At 44.2% G+C, this 18,251-nt stretch overlaps 1 protein-coding gene and 1 long non-coding RNA gene across 51 annotated transcripts in view; one reads left to right on the top strand and one right to left on the bottom strand.

Moving 5' to 3' along the window:
* Pde4dip (phosphodiesterase 4D interacting protein) overlaps positions 1–18,251 on the top strand; it is a 196,345-nt gene that overhangs the window by 79,860 nt on the left and 98,234 nt on the right. For all 50 annotated transcript variants that reach the window (XR_015668420.1, XR_015668423.1, XR_015668416.1 and 47 more), the window contains 4 exon segments: positions 13,650–13,726; positions 16,783–16,906; positions 17,093–17,268; positions 17,556–17,673. Coding sequence is in view for 41 of the 50 variants with exons in the window: in NM_001389233.1 (NP_001376162.1) it covers positions 13,650–13,726; positions 16,783–16,906; positions 17,093–17,268; positions 17,556–17,673 (495 nt within the window). In the remaining 9 variants the exon portion in view is untranslated.
* On the bottom strand, positions 2,633–5,291 carry LOC148006731 (uncharacterized). The gene is made up of 2 exons (XR_015676623.1): positions 4,504–5,291; positions 2,633–3,540 (listed from the first exon to the last, which is right to left on the bottom strand). It is a non-coding gene; the product is annotated as an uncharacterized LOC148006731 (long non-coding RNA).

The raw sequence follows: 18,251 nt of genomic DNA, 5'->3' as shown, positions 1-18,251 counted from the left end.
ACTTTAGTGGACTTAAGAAATGAGATGCTAAGGTAGAGAAAATGAACTCTTACATTAAAGAGTTGTGCTCCAGTGAGATGAATGAAACCGACAGTAACTGATAAGAGTCCTAGGTCAGCAGAAGTGTTTTTAATAAAAGGGGAGGACAGTCCAGATACGACATAGCAAGAGAATTTTTCAGTAGATAGTGGGAATATAAATGGAGGAGTAAAGACGAGACTTCCTGGGTTTGGAACAGGATTGTGGGCAGAGAAAGGGTACATGGGGGCTGTTATTCACACATGGGCAGATGTGGCAGACAAGACTGGCACAAGTTTGTTCCTCCAAGTGCATTTCAAAAATACTCCTAGAGTGAGGTGCTCCCCCTCCCTAGAGTGAGATGCTCCCCCTCCCTAGAGTGAGATGCTCCCCCTCCCTAGAGTGAGGTGCTCCCCCTCCCTAGAGTGAGGTGCTCCCCCTCCCTAGAGTGAGGTGCTCCCCCTCCCTAGAGTGAGGTGCTCCCCCTCCTCCTGGGGCTCATCTGTGCTGAAGCATCCCTGTTCACATCTGGGATGTACATTCCCTCTCTGTGTACAAATCCTACCCATCAGAGTCCAGCCCAGGCAGCACTTGATCAGGTGGACATTTCTTCATCAACACTGTGCCAAACTTTGTCTCTCCGTGTATTTTCTTCAACTGACTACAGTTCAGAATAATTATTTGGACAGATCATTTAATTTCTAGCTGCTAGATTTTTAAAATGAATTTATTTTAAGTATATGAGTACAGTGTAGCTATCTTCAGATGCACCAGAAGAAGGTATCAGATCCCATTACAGATGGTTGTGAGTCCCCATGTAGTTGCTGGGATTTAAACTCAGAACCTCTGGAAGAGCAGTCAGTGCTCTTAACCGCTGAGCCATCTCTCCAGCCCCTAGTAGTATTATTTTAATGTTTAGGTTTCTTAGATCTCCCCATAGATTATACTTTTCAGGCTAGATCAGCATCAAATATCCTCCATGGCTTTCAACCTAAATATTACTGCACTCAGAAGAGAAATCTGGGATCTGTGTGGTGAGGAGATGAATGCCCAGTAAGCTGCAGAAGGGGTGGGTGAGAAGCTGCCTCGCCATCTTGTTATGTCCTCCCCTGGACCCAGCTGCTGGGAGAAGTCCAGTTAACCTAACTGTCCTGGAAATGCACCGAGTGGGCCTGGTAGATTTAGGAAGTCAATAACTTGAGAAAAAGGCCACTAGGGAGTGGAAATCCTTGACAGAGTTTGAGCAACAGCCGTTCATTTGGTAAATGTGTCATTTTCTTCAGTAGGCAGGATGTGCTAGCCATGGTGAAGCAGCAAGTGGAGGCTGAGAGGGATGTCTTGCTCACACTAACTCAGTGTCCAAACACTGAGAGAGAGGTCAGGGACCTCTCTGCTGTCACTTAGCAGTTTTGCTTCATTCCTAGTGAACTGGAGTCGTTTCTGTAAGTGATGGAAAGGAATTTACTAGTAAGGTCTGGTGTGGGTTGGGCTTGAGGTGGTGACTGGAACAATGTTACTGTTTTGGTAGGATGCTACCTTTGTAGACACTGGAAGCCTCTCACTTGTTTAACCTGTTTTGCAACGCTGAGAGACAGGCAGTCAGAGACAAGGCACTCTTTGGGCAGAGGACAAGTAGCAAAGTGGTGAGGTGGTAACATTTGTTTATTTATGTTGCCCTAAAGACTTAATAGGCATTAAGTGCTTCGTAAGTTATATACAGTCACTGTTTCTGGTGTGATGGGACCACAGAATTAATGGCAAGGCACCAAACATGGCCACATACAATGTACTTACAGATGTGAAGAAATAGAATAGAAGCCACACACACGACATTAAAAAAAAAGGGGGGGGGGCTGGGGATTTAGCTCAGTGGTAGAGCACTTACCTAGGAAGCGCAAGGCCCTGGGTTCGGTCCCCAGCTCCGAAAAAAAGAACCAAAAAAAAAAAAAAAAAAACCCGAACAGAGGGGACTGGAGAGATGGCTCAGCAGTTAAGAGAGCTGGCTGCTCTTCCAGAAGACCCAGGTTCAAATCCCAGCACCCACATGGCAGCTCACAACTGTCTATAACTCCAGTTCCAGAGGCTCTGACACCCTCACCTGACATACAAGCAGGCAAAACACTAATGCCCATGAAATAAAAATTTAAAAATAATAAAAAGCTGAAAAGATTCATGTAAAATTGATGGTGATAATGTATTTTAAACATTGTAAGTTCAACATAAAAATCAAAGAACAGAAGTTCTTAATTTTTTTTAGGCGTGCATATTCTTTTGTGGTAGTATTAAAAATCCACGATGAGATGTTCTTGCACAGTGTGCACTCGTTATATCTCCAGGGCTCAGTAGCCACGGAAGGCCTGTGCCTGCCACGCTAAGTGACCCAGCTGTAGGGTGTCTGTGGTTAAGCACTGCCCCAGGTTTCCAGGGGAGGCTAAGTTCACACAGTCGCCAGAATAGAGGTTTGCATTAAGTCAGGCCAGGCCTTCAAAGCAAGAGTCAGACATTAGAGTTCAACATCAGATCATGTCAGATCCCATCAAGAACTTAAAAGCATTCAGCCAGCCATATTTGCCAATTTATTTATGTTTAGGGTGTTTTGATTTTTGAGATATGGCCTCACTGCATAGACCTGGTTATCGTGAAATTGTTATGTAGACTGGCTGGCTTTGAATTCACAGATCTGCCCACTTGAGTGTTAAGATAAGAGGTATGTGCCAATTTGCCCAGTCTTTAATATAGTCTTTATACTCCATAGAAGTCCTATACCTGATGTCTGAGGAGAAATAAAAGAAAAACAAAGGGTGATTCCTGGGAAATGCAACTCTTAAATAGCTGAGAGAAATCACTGGGAGCATCCCTTTTAGCTCCTGCAATGGGGCTGGGCGCCTGTCTCCTGTGACGTATCCTGGTGGGATTGCAAGGGCTCCGGCCTCACCCCAGCTCTTACCAGGGGCCTGCAAGTTACTAAGTTAAGCCCAGTCAGGCCTATTTGTGAAGAGAGACTCCAGCCAAGTCAGGGAGGTTTGTCCTGCTGAGGAATGTACTGGGGAGGGGAGAGGCTCTCTGAGATCATTGGTATTTATGTGCAGGGCTTCTTACTTGCCAGCTTGGTTGGGGCAGATCAACAGAGGCTCTGGTACTTAACCAACAGGCTAACAGAGTGGCCAGAGAAAATGAATAGCTTATGACATGCTGGTCAGTGTGAGAAAGACAGCATGTATCTTGGGACCTCTGGGCACAGAGTTTAAGTAAAATAGCCAGGGCACCTTGCTTTTCCTCATGTATCCTTCATTAAAAGTAAACATGTGGGGTTGGGGATTTAGCTCAGTGGTAGAGCGCTTGCCTAGGAAGCGCAAGGCCCTGGGTTCGGTCCCCAGCTCCAAAAAAAAAAAAAAAAAAAAAAAAGTAAACATGTTTTAGAGCAATATATATATGGGACAAAGGGTAGGTAGGAGATCCTTGAGTATCTTGTCTAGTTTTGCTATGAGCCAAAATAATACACACACACACACACACACACCCCTATATGTATAGTTTCCTCTACGTTAAAATTTCAAACACAACTCATTTTAATCTTTTTAAATTGATTTCCCAGAATTGGCTATTTCACCTGTAATTCATGCTTTGACTACTGTGTGGAGACTACATTTATTCAATACCTCCAGTATGTCAAATATTCTCATTTCATCTTATTTAATTGGATATACCTGAAGTTAAAACCTGAAAGAACTATACTAAAGTCCCTGAAATGATCTCCAGAAGAGAGAGGATGAGCTAACTGTGAAAAATGGCTGACTCTGCATTTTTCTGTGGTTCAATGTAGTAAAATGTGTGAGAGTCGGTCAGTATTTACCCCACAGCTGATAGCTGTCTTTCCACACCCCTGCCTCAGCACTGGAGTCTTACTTTCCCTCAATGGTGCTGCAGGTCATATTTATATCCCAAACAAGAGCTGGGAGGGAGAGCAGCCCGAGCATGATACATCGTCTGCGGGGTTAGTGGTGTCTCTTTGGAAGATGAAGTCAGGAGTCACATGAATGCACAATAAGTTGTGTATCTGCTGCTATTTATATCTGCCACCTGTGCACATTTCTGTGTAGCTCTGTGACACTGGGCTTTCTCCGGCATACTGCCTTCTGCTATCAATCAACTACTTAATTAGTTAGACTTAGGCTGTAAACTCTGTGAGGGCTGTGTCAGACTTGATATATCTAAAAGCTGTTAGAGTACCCTGCACATACAAGGGTTGATGCTTATTAAGTATTTGGTTGGGGGGGGATAAGGAAATGCTAACATTTCACACGTCAGCCACCTTGTCCTCTGTCACTTTTCTCTGTCTTTTTGTCTGCCTGTCTATCCCTTTCCCCCTGCTTCTCTTCCTTTCATTTTTGTCTCTATACATCTCTCTCTCTCTCTCTCTCTCTCTCTCTCTCTCTCTCTCTCACACACACACACACACACACACACACACACACACACACACACCAATCCCTAGCCACATTGACCCAAACACCTAATCTTAGGGTGTCAGTGCTCTCAGATGTCTACATCTGTGTTGCTCTGATCAAAGCCAGTCATCATGACTTTAGGACCCCTAGAAGAACTGACAGAGGAGGGACTTGAGAGACGGTGTCCTGAACAGAGTGTTACAGTTTGGACACAGGACCTACTGTTGTGGAAAGCAAACTTTTCCATTTGTTTTTTCCATCTCCTTGGGAGACTGGATACTCCAGCTGGCTCTGGCAGGGCACCACCCTGGTATCACACAGTATGACTGTGGCTGAAGACAGTGCACTGTTGTCCCTTTCCTGGCAAAGAAGGACACTTGTCCCATGAGGAAATGACCTCTGGGGCTCATTTGGGCCTTAGTATACAACAGAAAGGTGGTGATCATAGAGTCTGTGGGAAGGCAGGAGGTGTACTTCATAAACTAAGTCTTCTTCTGTTAAAGTCTAGAAACAATGTTTTGCACAGCTGCCTGGATGTCTCACATTCACAGAGGTCACTAGAAGAGCGGGTGCCATTATGTTTCTTGTAGACAAAAGGGAAAGATCCCAATTTGAATGAATCAAATGTTTACAAACAAAGCTTTGGGATGGCTACTCCAATGTCGCACCATTAATAACAGAACCAAATATCTGTACCTCCGGAGTTCTGTACTTTGTAAATAGAAGGAAATTTTATTCGTAAAAGAATTCCGGGTTGGGGATTTAGCTCAGTGGTAGAGCGCTTGCCTAGCAAGTGCAAGGCCCTGGGTTCAGCCCCCAGCTCCGAAAAAATAAAAAATAAAAAAAAATAAAAAGAATTCCTTCAGAAGCTGCTAAAATGATTTCCAGGGATCATACGAGCACCACCATGTTGTACTTCAGTCAGGAGGATAAAACTCTGTAGGAAAACACAGCGTGCTTTACCACATTCTGCAGAGAGAGTCCCCCAGAGTGATCAGAGAAGTCTGAGAAAGGAAGGTATTCTGTGTATGAGAAGCTCTTCTGAACCTTACCCTTCTAGAGAGGGGGAAGCTCATCCGTTACCAGCTACTTCTCACTGGCTTGGCTAGAACTGTGGGAGGGTCTCGTAAAAGCCTTAAACTCTTCTTCCACTAAAATTCTTCCTTTTGAGTTTCTTTACTTTACAGAATTGATTAGGGTGGGATTTCTGCTACACTTATTTTTATCTCAAATAAAGACTTGTTTGTGGAAGGCCTGCTCCTCTTCGGCTTCTCCTGTCTCTAAACGTGCAATAGGTTTCCTGAGGTGGGACCCTGACTTACTCGGTCCTGTACAGAGAACTCCCTAAGCTCACAACTGCAAGGCCAAGGAAAGTGCTTCAGTTTGGCAATTTTAATCATCACTGAGTATTGTACTCACTGATTTTATTTGTATACTGATATGTTGCTACATGTATTACAGTATTTACATGTTTCATTTATATTACATGTATCGCATATATAGTATATTACAAATGTACATACAAATATATATTATACACTAAATCTATATTACATGTTACATATATTATATACACCTCATGCATAATATATTAAACATGCACACACATACATATATGTGAGTATGTAGTATATATTGCTATATAATATGTATAAGATTATATATCTCTATATGCTATACATAACATATTGTGTATTATATATTGTATAATATATATACATAAATATATTGTGTGTTTGTGTGCTCAAGAATGTGATCACATGGTCCCTGTGATAAGGAGCTGGCAGATAAGATCATTATGCACACACACACACACACAAATATGTAGGACGCTACAGTTTAATACTCAAGCAAAAATACAAATGGAAACAGATGATAAAATGTTTTTAAGTATTCATTCCCTAAACTTACATGGAGAGATACCAAGGGCAAAGAACTTCTGTCAAGCCTAGAGGGAAAGTCAGATATTTAAAATAACGGACACAAGGAAGAGTGAGGTGGTCACAGTCTAGAAATGGACACTGGATGGCCACAAGTCCTGGCTTGCTCAGGAGACTCCTGGCTTTCTCCTGCTGCCCACGTGTCCTCTGACACCACCCTTAGTATGGATGCTGAATTACACTTATCTTGTACTGCAGAAAGTTTCCCGAATAGGAGGAAGCTTGAGGTGAATCCAGTAAGGTCGGGTTTAGAAGGAGAAAAGACACCACAGCCCGGGTGGCTCAGGCAGAGCTTTGGTGACATCCAAGGACAACTGCATGATTGATTTCACAGTCATTCGAAGTCCTTGTGTTTGGAGGGAGGTGGCCTCACTGAGCATAGAGGCAGCTTTATCCTTTTTATTCATCAATACTAGGAAGTGGACTCGGTACCACCATTCTATGTAATTTAGAGGACTTAAAGAAGCCGATTTGGGAAGCCAAATGTTCTTTGCCTTGACTCTAGTTTAGGTAATTCCAGAAATTAAAAAAAAATGCAAAGAATCTAAGTGCTTTTCTTTTTGTAGTGAAAACACCCCATTTGACTTTATGAGAAATTCTAGATGTGCACAGAGATAAAAGGAATAGTTTTTCCTGTCCCTGCCCCATGTCTTGGGATGATGTCCTGTGTCCACAGCTTTAACCCTTCCCAATGGACCTTGTTCTTCTTGTCTCATTGCAATGTTCTGTCTTTTCCTGTTCTCAACTTCCTACAGCAACTCGAAGACATCACTTGACTTTGCCTGGCAATGGATCAGAGTGGAACTCTGATCTCATTTTTGTTTTAAAACATAAGCACTATAATATAGCCATCTATGGAGAGTTTGAAAAGGGTTTCCTTAATGGCAGCCATTATCCAGTTCATATACATTTTCCTGTCAAATGTCTAGATCTTGAGACCTGCTGCCTCTGAGCTCCCGGGGAGTGTGTAGAAGGAGAATGGGACCTTTCGAGGGGGAGAGGAAATGAGAGAAGAAGGTGAGGCTGCAATCCGGTTTATTTACCCTCTGTCTTTAGTGAGTGTGTACACCACCACCCAGAGACTCTTCCCAGATTAAAACAGAAAATCTTTTTATTTTTTAATTTTACATTTTTCATGTATGTGCATGTGGTGTGTGTGTGTGTGTGTGTGTGTGTGTGTGTGTGTGTGTGTGTGTGTGTGTCCGCATGTGTATAGAGACCTGCATTTGATTCAGGAAACCACTCTCCATCACTCTTCTGCATTATTCATTGAGATAAGATCTCTCAATCGATCACAGAGCTCACCCATATGGCTACTCGTTAGTGAGCTGTCTCTGGGGAAATCCTGTCTCTGTCTTCCCAGGCTAAAATTACAGGAGGGCCACCATACCCAACTGTGATTTTTATGAGTTTCCAGGGATTTGAATTCTAGTTAGTCCTCAGCCTCACAAGACAAACACTTTAACCACTGAGTCATCTCCCTAGCCCTGAATTGTTAAACGTTTTTCACTCGATCTCGAAACATTGTCCTATATTTCTGCCTCAGAGAGCAGAGTTCAGTCCCTGAAACAAGGACTCAAGTTTGGAATGTGAATTTCTAGCATGAGAGACTGGTCGAGCAAGATGCTCTAAGGACCCAGGGTGCCGGTTACCCTGAGCTTTGAATAGGTGTTTATCCCATGCAAAGGTACTGTCCAGTCAGTATATCATGTTTGCAAGGAATAGAAGGCTTTGCTCATAGATCACCAGGGAGAGCAAAGACGAGGGAGGGAGCATGGCTAGAAAAGCACATGGGGACATAACATGGCTGTACAACTTAAAACAAAGTAGACACTCCCCAATCCTAGTGGGGAGAGGTGATGGGGGCAGGATGTGGAGGTGGGGGTGGGAGTGGGGGAAATGACTGTTGGGAAGATCATTTTCCTCTGTCCATTGCTCCCTTGTCAGTTGGCTCATTTGCTGGATTTTTTTCTGCCTTGAATTGTATTGGGAAAGTTTTTGAAAATATTATTTTTAAGAGAGATCGCCACACTGTGAATTTTATGAGTACTTAAATCCATTTAGAGTTAAAATTGAAAACTCGGAAAGAGTCAGCGAACCAGTCTGCTGTGTTTTTAACTCGGTCCTAGTTGAACTAGGAAGTAAAGGCAGGCAGGGAAATCCTTTCAGAGAGTGCTGTGTTTGAGGTGGATGGCTGACGAGACTCTGGTCTTGAGGCCTCATCTAACACAGCACTCTGCAGGTCGCTGCAGGAGTCCTTGCATTGCTAAGTGAGTCGCCCCTGGCCTCGAGATGTCCTTCGGTGCCTTTCTCCTTTAACTTAAGCTTCACCACTGAGAGCACACAGCAAAAGAGGTGCCTTCCTCCCCAGCTCCCTTTTCTTCCATACACACATTTCCCTAGATATTTTAATGCAGCGCTGACAAGATTTGCTGATATGATAAGCAAGGGCAGTTTGGGACTCACTTAAGCTATACTCAGAATAGAACATACACAGAAATACTTATTTGAGGGGCATAGATAAATACGGTAAATCGCGCCATTAATTACGTGAGACTCGTAGTTCTACATCTCTTTTCTCCCTCGCCTACCCTTTTTAATTTCTCTTCACTACTTATTTCAAAAGACTAAAGTGGAGAGTGTTCAGAGTGGGAACCTGTGTGAGGGCACCTGCTTTTAGTATACTAATTTCCTCTCCTTTCTATGCTGCCATGATAGGCTAATCCGTGATTATGGGCCATAGCGTCAGCTAACTCGCCCAGACAGGGCAAATCATCACCGTTATTGTCAGCAGTAGACAATGTGTTTACAGCGTGCCAGTACAATGGCTGTTTATACATTATTTCCCTTAGTGTTATTAATATCCATATGAGGTTGCGACCCCTCTAGTCCCCTTGACAGAGCAGAAGATGATGGGGTCTGGAGGCCAGGTGCCTTGCCCAGCCAGCCCTCTTCTGGCCTTTAGTACTTTGGTTTTCGGTCATTATACCTGCTGCCTCTGTAAAGACTTTCAAGGATGGCCTCCCTACAGCACACTTTCTAAGTACGGTTTCCCACAGTGAACAAAACCAGACAAGAGCGGGCGTTGTTTTCAGAGCTGATCTCTGTAATAGTGAGGTCAGTGTAGAACTGCTTTGTTTCTACCTTTACCTTAGAGGCTGCCCTCCTGGCTTTCAAATTCCTTAGACTCAAAATAAAGGACCTGAAGGGGATAAATGCCAAAGTCTTGGTTGGTGAATATCTTCACAGCGGTGCTGTCTGGATGTGTTGGACGCACCGTCTCACTTCATTTACTTAAAATCCCCTGTGAGATGATGGTACTGACTTCACTGATAAAGCAGTCATGCAAGCCCGGAGGAAACTGAGGCCCAGAGTGATTAGCTATCCACAGAGTGAAGCTGGTGCTCTGTGGCTTTCCACTGGGTGAACGCTCCTACATTCCTTGGTTTTGTTTTAGAACATGCAGATTTCATGGAAAATATTTGCAAACGACGTTCTGGAGGATTGTCCAGTGATCAGTTTATGCCTGCTGCAGACTCTGTGAGACATCATGAGATAGGGAACCTGTCAGGTTATTTATGTATCCCAGGCATTTACCTCAGTATTCCAGCTGTAAGACTTTACTTTCTCAAGCCTTCTTTACCTGTCTATCTGAGGTGACTAAGCAAACTAGACTTCCCTGACTTAGTTAAGTTAGCCAGAGATAAGAGCATCATTCAGCTGAGTGGTGGTGGTGGACATCTTTAAGCCCAGGCAGAGGTAGGCAGATCTTTGAGTTTGGGCCCAGCCAGGTCCAGAACAGCCAGTACTACAGGGAGAAACCCTATCTCAAAAAGCAAAAAACTAAAACAAAACAAACAGAAAGCCCATCAGTGCTAATACCTCAAAAAACATAGATCAAGTTTTCTTTGTGTTAGACTTAAGTCAGATTAGCAAGATGGCTCACCAGGTAACGGCCCTTGGCACAGAAGCCTGAAGACCCAAGTGTGATCCCCAGAATCCCAGAAAGAGAGGAAGAAGCTCTACAAAATGGTCCTCTAACCTCCATGTCACATGCACCCATACACACATCAAACCCAAACAACAACAACAACAATAATAATAATATAAAAATCTTCAGAAGAGTTAGACACATTTTACTCATTCTTTGTCATTTTCTGAACAGACAAACATTAACAAGGTTGAGTAAGTTCAGCAGTTGGGTCTGTGGTAGCAGGAATAATAGAAGTCCTGGTCTCGGCATCACATTTGGAGTACCAAATCTACTTGAAACACCGTGAAGTCAGAAAACAGACCACCACTGTCCCCTGATGATAATGTTGCTACCGTTGGTGGTAACAATTCTAAATACCATATTTATGACATGTGTGTTAACACACCATTATAAGAGGCTGGGGACACAGTCCAGCAGTTCCTGAGCACATTAATACAATCTGCTCAGGCTATATAATGTTATTTGTATGTATGTTTTAGAACCGATCATTTGGTCTTGGGGAACCAGTTGGTGTGTGCGCTCTCCCAGGGAAGACGATTTCTCCAGCTCTCTGCATTCCTTAGCTTTCTGTAGTTCTTTGTGTAGAGTTGAGGCCTGTGGTCTTCCTCTCTTCATCTTAGTGTATCTGTTGTGGTTGTCCCTCTTCAGCTCAGGCTTAGGCAGATGTGTCGGTGAGACTTTATGGGTGTAGCTTCTGACGTTACTGGTGAGTCTTCGATTGGCAACAGCTCTCCTCTAGTCTTTTTGGTATGGCTTTCACAAACCAGTTGCTTCCTTCCTTCCTTCCTTCCTTCCTTCCTTCCTTCCTTCCTTCCTTCCTTCCTTCCTTCCTTCTTCTCTCCCTCCCTTCCTCCTTCCTTCTTTCCTTTTGTTTTTTTTTTAAGATTTATTTATTTTATGTATATGAGTACACTGTCGCTGTCTTCAGACACACCAGAGGAGGGAATAGGATCCCATTACAGATGGCTGTGAGCCACCATGTGGTTGCTGGGAATTGAACTCAGGACCTCTGGGAGAGCAGTCAGTGCTCTTAACCACTGAGCCATCTCTCCAGCCCCTCCTTCCTTCTTTCCTTTTGTGTATTCTACATGTGTGCATGTATGATTATGTATGCATGTATGTGTGGGAGTGTATGCCCCATGAGGAAGTCAAAAGAGGAAGTCCACTGTCTTTCCCTATCACTAAGATTGTGATATTCCGTAAAGTGTTATGATATTTTATTCCCTGGAGAAGACAGGATCTCTCACTGAACCTGAGTCTTATCATTCAGGCTAGATTGGCAGCAAGTTCCAAGATCCTCAAGTTTGTGCCTCCATTCTGATCTTCCCTCTCATCACCTCCTAACCCCACGTTGGGGCCACAGGCTTGTACATAACCACACCAGCTATTTCATGTGGACTCTGGAGAGCTGATCTCAGGTCCTCAATGCTTGTACAGTGAACACTGTTAGCAGCCAAACTACCTCCTAGTTCTGCTAATGTGCTCTGTGTTGGTTTCCCTCTCCTCATGTGCAGCAGGCTCTGTGTTGATTTCCCTCTCCTCATGTGCAGCAGGCTCTGTGTTGGTTTCCCTCTCCTCGTGTGCAGTAGGCTCTGTGTTGGTTTCCCTCTCCTCGTGTGCAGCAGGCTCTGTGTTGGTTTCCCTCTCCTCGTGTGCAGCAGGCTCTGTGTTGGTTTCCCTCTCCTCGTGTGCAGCAGGCTCTGTGTTGGTTTCCCTCTCCTCGTGTGCAGCAGGCTCTGTGTTGGTTTCCCTCTCCTCGTGTGCAGCAGGCTCTGTGTTGGTTTCCCTCTCCTCGTGTGCAGTAGGCTCTGTGTTGGTTTCCCACTCCTCGTGTGCAGCAGGCTCTGTGTTGGTTTCCCACTCCTCGTGTGCAGCAGGTTATTGAACCTACAGGGACACCGTGCGAGCGTCTCTAGATCCTTTTCATACTTTACAGGCATGGCTTTGTTTCCTTTGTTTGATTGTTTGTTTGTTTTCCAAAAATCTTACTGGTTGCTGCTGATAGGTTATTTCTCTGCCAGTGAAATGACCCAATTCAAGCAATATTAGATTATATTAAAGACAGGTTTATTGGGAAGCTGCTCTTGGGCTGACCAGTTCACTGGTCCCAAGGATCGAGAACAGGGGAGTCACCATGGGGAAATGGGAGGAGGATTAGGGGAGGAAGAGAGAAAGAGAAAGGGCAAATGTGCAGAGAGAAGCAAAAGAAGAGGAGGAAGAAGAGAAAGAGGAGGAGGAAGAAAAGAAAGAGGAGAAGGAAGAGGAAGAGGAGACCAAAATGTCTGGGTTATAGAGAGAGAGCCTCTGGGCTGTAAAGTTCAGGGTTGGGGGCAGAGCATGCCAGGCAGAGCCTGAGGGATGCTGGGAGAACCTGGAGGCCAGGTCTGCCTTGATGTGTGGAATATGCACCTCAGTCCCTTTGCCCAGAGTCTAAAACCAAACAATCTGCTTTACCCTAATAGATATTGTTCCCTACATAGATTTACCATCAAAACTGCTCTCGCCGTAATATTTATAAAAGTCCAATTTCATAATAAACTTTCATGATACTGTTTTTAAAACATACGCAAAAATTTTTCCTTTAAAAATAAAATGAAACCCAGAGCTGGAGAGACAATTTAATTGGGGAATTACTTGTCATGTAAGCATAATACCTGAGTTTGATTGCCAACTTGTATGCCAAAAAGTAAAGTAAAATTAAAAGGCCATGTGTGGTATCTTACAGTGGCAATTCTAGTGCTGGAGAGGCCGAGTCAGGTGAATCTCAGGAGCCCAGTTGCCATGCAGCCTTGCCTAACCTAGAGAGTTCCAAACCAGTGTGAGAAGCCTTACCTCAAAGAGGGTAGATGGCTCATGACACCTGATGCCCTTTGACCTCTACATGCACACGCACCTGCACATACCGGTGCACCTACCCACATGAACACACAAACACACATAATTAGACCCCTTCATTCTTTAAAATATAATGTAACCTATATCAGTAGGAAACTTTTTGCTATGTATCTGTCCTCTAATGTTTTACAGAGCTGATGATCTAGGGGGGGTGTTGATTATCCAGAGGCAGTGACTGACGGACAGCAAATCTTGAAGTCTGAGAGTTCGTCTGCTAATCTTTCTGGATTTTCACATATATCAGAGGGTCTGAAAATAACTGAGATGAGATGCTGTAGACCAAGGCCAAAGTCAAACAGGAATCAGGGTAGAGCACCAGTGGCTAATGACGGTGAATGTCTGTTTGCTTTTCAGAACATTGAGCTGAAGGTTGAAGTGGAGAGCCTGAAACGAGAGCTCCAGGACAGGAAACAGCATCTACATAAAACATGGTGAGTTGTGAGTCGAGCTCTGTGTAGAGCAATGTGTACACACGAGCTACATCCTGCCCCAGACTCCAGCTCCCCCACTGGAGAGAAGTCAATCTGGAACCAAAGCCCTGAACCTTCCCCTTCCCATTTGAATGTAGGCTCTAATTTGCACTTTGAAGCTATGGATTTCACATTTTCTTTCCCTTGGGTGTGTCTATTACTCAGATGTGTCTGCTTTGGTCAGACACACCTTGCCACAGACGGGCAAATCTCCCAGACCTGAGACTGTAAGTTTCCTGCTAGGTAGGAAAGAACTAACCAGGATGAAGTGAATGTTGAGATAATTGTAAATAGTATTTATAGAGATGACCAGTCTAATGAGATCAAAAGGGTAGTGTTCAGGGAAAATGGTCGCTTTCATGGTCTTCTGTGAAAACATGGGTTATGACATCATTATGGGTATGGTTTATTGACTTTTAAAATGAGAAAAAAGTCAGATAATCCCCAGAGGAACTCTATTCCTTGTAAATGAAGAAAGGGTAAAACCAAGAATATGTGTGCATCATTTCTTTGTAATGACAGAAAACTTGAAGCAATCATCCATTAAAAAGCCAATGGCTGAAGATATTTTAGTGTATCTGTCCTGTGGCCTATTACACAGTTGTTAAAAAGAATGAACTCCTTATTGTTCTTACTAGAAAAAGCTAAGAGGAAACACGAATGCTTAGTCAATGTTCACAGTACAAGTCTCATGGGCAAACGTGGTCGTTTGTTTGTTTTCCTGTTGCTGTGATAAATTCTTGATCAAAACCAACTTGGATCAGGAAGAATTTGTTTTGTCAGGCAACAGTTACCATTGGAGGAAGCCGGGTGGGGATTCAAGGCAGGAACTGAGGAGATCGTGGAAGAACACTGCTTACTGACTTGCTTAGCCACCTTCCTTATACAACCCAGGACCAACTGCCTAGGGATGGCACCGCCCACCTCCTATATCAATTAGTGATTGACAAAATGCCCCAAAGACATGCCCACAGGCAGATCCAATGACAATTCATCAATTGAGATTTACTTTTCCCAGGTGTGTCAAGCTGAGACCGGAAACCAACTATGACAGTATAGTTGCTTTGCTGTGTTAGGAGAAAAAAAAAATCAAACCAACTTGGAGGGTTGCTACCAAACTCCTGAAAACCTTCTTTCATTAGGAAAGTAAGGTCAGAGTCTGGCAAGAAAAAACTTGATCTCGTTTCCTTTTGTTTATTTCTGTCAGGATGGCTGCTCTAGCCATGTGCCATGGTACACACCTGTGAATTTAGTACTGGGATGACTTATGCAAGAGATAAGGAGTGTAAAGCTGGCCAGAACATGTAGCAATCTGATGTTGACAGAGACCACACAATGAAACTTTGTCTCAATAAATGGAAAGAAAGTTAATTTTATCATTGTGTGGTTTCTGTCATAGTCTAAAGGGCAGTTTTAAATGATGGAGTTATAATACAGCCAGTATTCCAAATCTGTTTGATCTGATCTACCTTTTATATTTTTAGTATTTCTTGGACTTTAGGATAGCTAAATAAGATTAGAGTTTTATATTTAGGTATTTGCAAGATGTTGGCAATAAATAACAACCAAAAATAACAACCAAAACAAACAAACAAACAAATAATACATAAAAGTGTTTTCTTATTAGGGTCGAATCTTTGGTGGTACCCATTAAGAAACCTCGCTTGCTATTGTAGGCTCTAGAAAACTTTAAATAACAATAGAGCAATGCACACTGAGATTTCTGGAATGCTTCAACTTTTTATATTATTATTAACATTTTTTTTGGTTCTTTTTTTTTTTTTTTTCGGAGCTGGGGACCGAACCCAGGGCCTTGCGCTTCCTAGGCATGTGCTCTACCACTGAGCTAAATCCCTAACCCCTTTTTATATTATTCTTATATCTACTCTGATATAGGAGGAAAAGTTTTCTGAAACATGAGAGGCTGGGATGTGGGTAGTAGAACTGATTTTAGAATAATGAAAACATATAGTCCGAAGCCAAAGAAGAAGCCAATTCACAAAATTGTTGGGTCCCTGGGTTCTTTCTTATGTTTTGTCCCTTCCTACTTAATAAAGGCTATACAGTACCAACACCAGAAGATGGGGCTAGCTTCTGAGATGGCTCCGACTAGCACCCACTATACACCAAGGAGTTGCCCAGTGTCTGGAGAAGTACAATCCATCTCCATGGAGACAACCTCCTGATCTAAATACTAAAGTACATCGGACTTGGTGGTGGTTTATAAGCCTATGATTTAATGTAGTTCTTCACTCTGAGATCAAGAAGGTGGTTCATGGTTCTCACAAAATGACTGAAAACAGAAACAAAACCTAACCGGAATTAAGATAACTCAGTACCTGATTCGGACCCCAAATTTCTAATCCTCAGATATCCAAGGACAGCTGCCACTACTATAAATAAACCGCCGAGACCTTACCCGCCTCGTGCTAGCGCCTGGACGGCCATTCCTAGGGATATCAGAGAAGCCACATGCAGCCAAAACCTGCGTGTGTGCAGATTAAATGTCTCTGTTCTCTGCCTGGGACCATGAACACTGGATAGAACTGTTTAGAGGAGGCCCAGACTCAGGACAGGTCCTCTGTGCATTCCTGGTTGTAAAGGAGGACATTTCTGTGGACTTGACCATCATGTCCTGGCGACCTAAGTGGAATAACGTTTAAAAACCCAAACAGCAAGAAAGCAGGCTGCTGCAAAGCCCTCTAGGAGAGCCATTAAACAGCAAGTCCATGGCGGTGGTCCTAGCTGCTGACTCCTCGCCTTCCCCATGAACTCCTCCTCCTGATGTTATAGCAGTCATGGTGTCTCCTGGCAGCAGGCTGACCCGCCTTGACAGGCAACAAAGAAGCTAGAGGTCCTAGAAGCTAGAGATGAAAAGGCTGGGCAGTGGTTCCTGGGAACAGTCAGAGCAAGTGTTTCTCTTTCTCCTCCCTGGTCTGAGTGAATGGCTGGAGTGATCTAAGTCTGCAGAAGAAGTTTGGTGTCTGCTCTAATTAGCAAATGCTATGTTGTTGTAGGGCCGATGAGGAGGATCTCAACAGCCAGAATGAAGCAGAGCTCCGGCGCCAGGTTGAAGAACCGCAGCAGGAGACAGAACACGTTTATGAGCTCCTAGACAACAACATTCAGCTGCTGCAGGAGGTGAGGGGTGCCCACAGGTCCACAAAGACAAGGGCAAGTGGTCCCCTAAAGTCTCTTCCAGGCCACTCTATCTATTCTGGCCTGTCTGCTCTCCAATTGCTTCTCTAGTCTATCAGATGTCCCTGTGTCTTAGAGCTCCTGACATGGGTGGGATTTACCAAGGCTCAGATTACCCGCCTTTTTCAGGAATCCAGGTTTGCAAAGGATGAAGCCACACAGATGGAGACTCTGGTGGAGGCAGAGAAGGGGTGTAATCTGGAGCTCTCAGAGAGGTGGAAGGATGCTACCAAGAACAGGGAAGATGCACCGGGAGACCAGGTGAAGCTTGACCAATATTCTGCGGCACTGGCTCAGAGGGACAGGTAGGCGTTTGGGGTAGTTTTCTTTTCCTGGGCTGCCTTTTTACATGTACCCCAAGTTGGGGAGCACATTATAACCATGTTGCTCCCCCTTCTAGTACAAATACTGGGGGTTTCTCTCTTTCTAAGATGCCACGTCTCTCTGGATCAGATTTCCTATTAAGGTTGTCTCTTCAATGGTATCCAGTAGGAAAGCTCACTGGTTTGTGACAGGAGCCTATGTAAAAACAGGTAAATGATGGGATGGTTGAAAGATTGCAAGAAAGATTCTTTCTATGTCTTTGGCTCAGGAGAATTGAAGAGCTGAGGCAGAGCTTGGCTGCCCAGGAGGGGCTTGTGGAACAGCTGTCTCGAGAGAAACAACAACTGTTACATCTGCTGGAGGAGCCTGGGGGCATGGAAGTGCAGGTGAGGTTCAGGCTGGCCGGCCTGGGCACCAGCTTCATAGTTCCTTGAGCGCCGTGTTGTCACTGGTACACAACAAATCACCACTCGCTGCACAGCTTGTCACACAAGGTATCTTTATCTTGCGAGGTTTTGTGTTAGAAACCCAGATGTGGCTCAGCTGGGTCTCTGTTTAGGGTTCTGTGAGTCTGAAATCCAGGTATGGGCTGAGTTCCTCATCTTGAGCCCGACCTTGGAAAGGATGTGTGTCTAAGGCTCCATGTGTCGCTGGCAGAATTGATTTCTGTAAGGTAGCGGCAATCAGGGGCTAGAGTAAAGACTTGCTCCTCTGTCTCCTTGTCTCCTGGTGAGGGCTCGCCTGACCAGGACAGGCCCACCTTTTGGTTAATCTAAAATCAACTGGTTATGGGGCTGGAGAGAGGGTTCAGCAGTTGTGAACACTCACTGCTCTGTGAAGCAGACTTTGGTTCCCAGCACCCATGTCAGGCAGCTCCCAGACACCCGAAGCTCTAGCTTCAGGAAAGGTCCTTGGACCTCTGTGAGCATTTAGGCTAACATGTTCAGCCCCATGCGCACATGCG

This window comes from Rattus norvegicus, chromosome 2, assembly GCF_021556685.1.
Source record: "Rattus norvegicus strain SHRSP/BbbUtx chromosome 2, alternate assembly SHRSP_T2T, whole genome shotgun sequence".
NCBI lineage: Eukaryota > Metazoa > Chordata > Mammalia > Rodentia > Muridae > Rattus > Rattus norvegicus.
This window is presented reverse-complemented; position numbering and strand designations above follow the sequence as displayed.